Below are 1,436 nucleotides of genomic sequence, written 5' to 3'. Positions count from 1 at the left end.
AAAAAAATGGAAACAGTTTTTAGATAAAGAAAAGCATTGTATGTATGCCCAGTATGATACATAGTTCTATAGAAAACTAAATGCCTCCAGATCTGGGTAAAGTGTATATACTGTAAGTTTTTCATCATATGTTTGTTTTGCATTTTCTTTGTTTGTAACGGATTTCAATGATTTAATGATGAGTTTTCAAAGTCAGCACTGTCAGATCACTATGGAAGGAGGGGATATCTCTGCTATAAACCGGAAAACTGCTAACGCTTAGCACATCTTTTGGGTAACATTTCCAAATAAATTACTACCTTTTTTCTGCAAGCTGGTAACGTCATATGAAACTCTTGTAGGTCCTAAGATGAAAAAACAAAGTATTAAATACTTCAACACATCTGTTTATAGCTCATCCAAACCATCCATGTATGTTACGAGCAAAACAAACCAAAATAAAGGGAGAAGCAGTGGGTTTGCTGGATTCACCATACCCCCTGCAGCATATAGTCACCTTTGTCCCGATCAGTACACCCTTCCTAGGAATAAATCCCAGGTATTGCATTTTGTGGGTATGGCCTGGACAATACATGAAGAATTACAAATAAGTGCATTATGCTACAGCATGTCCCTACTACATGCTACCTGTTAGGGTACCCTTGAGCAGTCATGGAAGAGGAGTTAATATTTTATGCTTTTTATTGCACTTTATCAAAGTCAGCAGAGTCAATTCATAAAGTAGTGAACCTGAAATTAAACATGCTGTGGTAGAGAATCAATCATTGCCATTGAAATCACATGGATGTGGAAGATAACTCAATAATCAGCGATGGAGATGGGTATCAAAGCGGCAATCTGAAAACTGGCAATCATGCTGATTGACACTTTATAACTGCTGGTAAGGAGTAGTGATCGCCAGCCATTTTTACAGTGATTGCCAGAATATTAGTTTACTATTTTTGCTAAACTAATGACTAAAGTATGTTCTATAATGTACATAGGGAAGAGATCTGGAACTTAAAAAGGAGAATGTATAATGCACAGAGTGCAGGGGTCAGCAGTATGTAACAGTGTAAGGGGCAGGAGTGAATAATGCAGAGAGGTTAGCAGTGTAAAGCACATGCACCACTGTACACATTCTTCCAGGAATTTTCCTGCTTCCTCAAAGTCCACTCATCAGACCAGATACATCACCATTGCTCAGTCAGGGGAAGTCTCCTTATGACTGTACAGATCATGCTCGGAAAATTATCTTTAGCTCTTTACTGCTGTGGTATGTGAGGAAGGATAGGAGGGAGAACACTGAAAAGTTGTATGAGTGGACCTGTGCACCAAATTAAAGAAAAAAAAAAAAAAATTTGGACAGTTGCAGGCAATATACAGCAAAGCCACTGTGAATGGGTTAGGTAATAGAAGGGACTGCACCGATTTATTTCTTTAGCTTGGAGCCATTT

General features: G+C 38.2%; 1 protein-coding gene across 1 annotated transcript in view; it reads right to left on the bottom strand.

Annotated features, from left to right (window-relative positions):
• C1H11orf97 (chromosome 1 C11orf97 homolog) overlaps nucleotides 1–1,436 on the bottom strand; it is a 37,974-nt gene that overhangs the window by 12,724 nt on the left and 23,814 nt on the right. The window contains exon 5 of the mRNA XM_072429607.1: nucleotides 300–344. Within this exon, the coding sequence (XP_072285708.1) occupies nucleotides 300–344 (45 nt within the window). The remainder of the gene's footprint in view (nucleotides 1–299; nucleotides 345–1,436) is intronic.

The sequence above is a fragment of the Pyxicephalus adspersus genome, chromosome 1 (genome assembly GCF_032062135.1).
Source record: "Pyxicephalus adspersus chromosome 1, UCB_Pads_2.0, whole genome shotgun sequence".
In the NCBI taxonomy this organism is placed as follows: Eukaryota; Metazoa; Chordata; class Amphibia; order Anura; family Pyxicephalidae; genus Pyxicephalus; species Pyxicephalus adspersus.
This window is presented reverse-complemented; position numbering and strand designations above follow the sequence as displayed.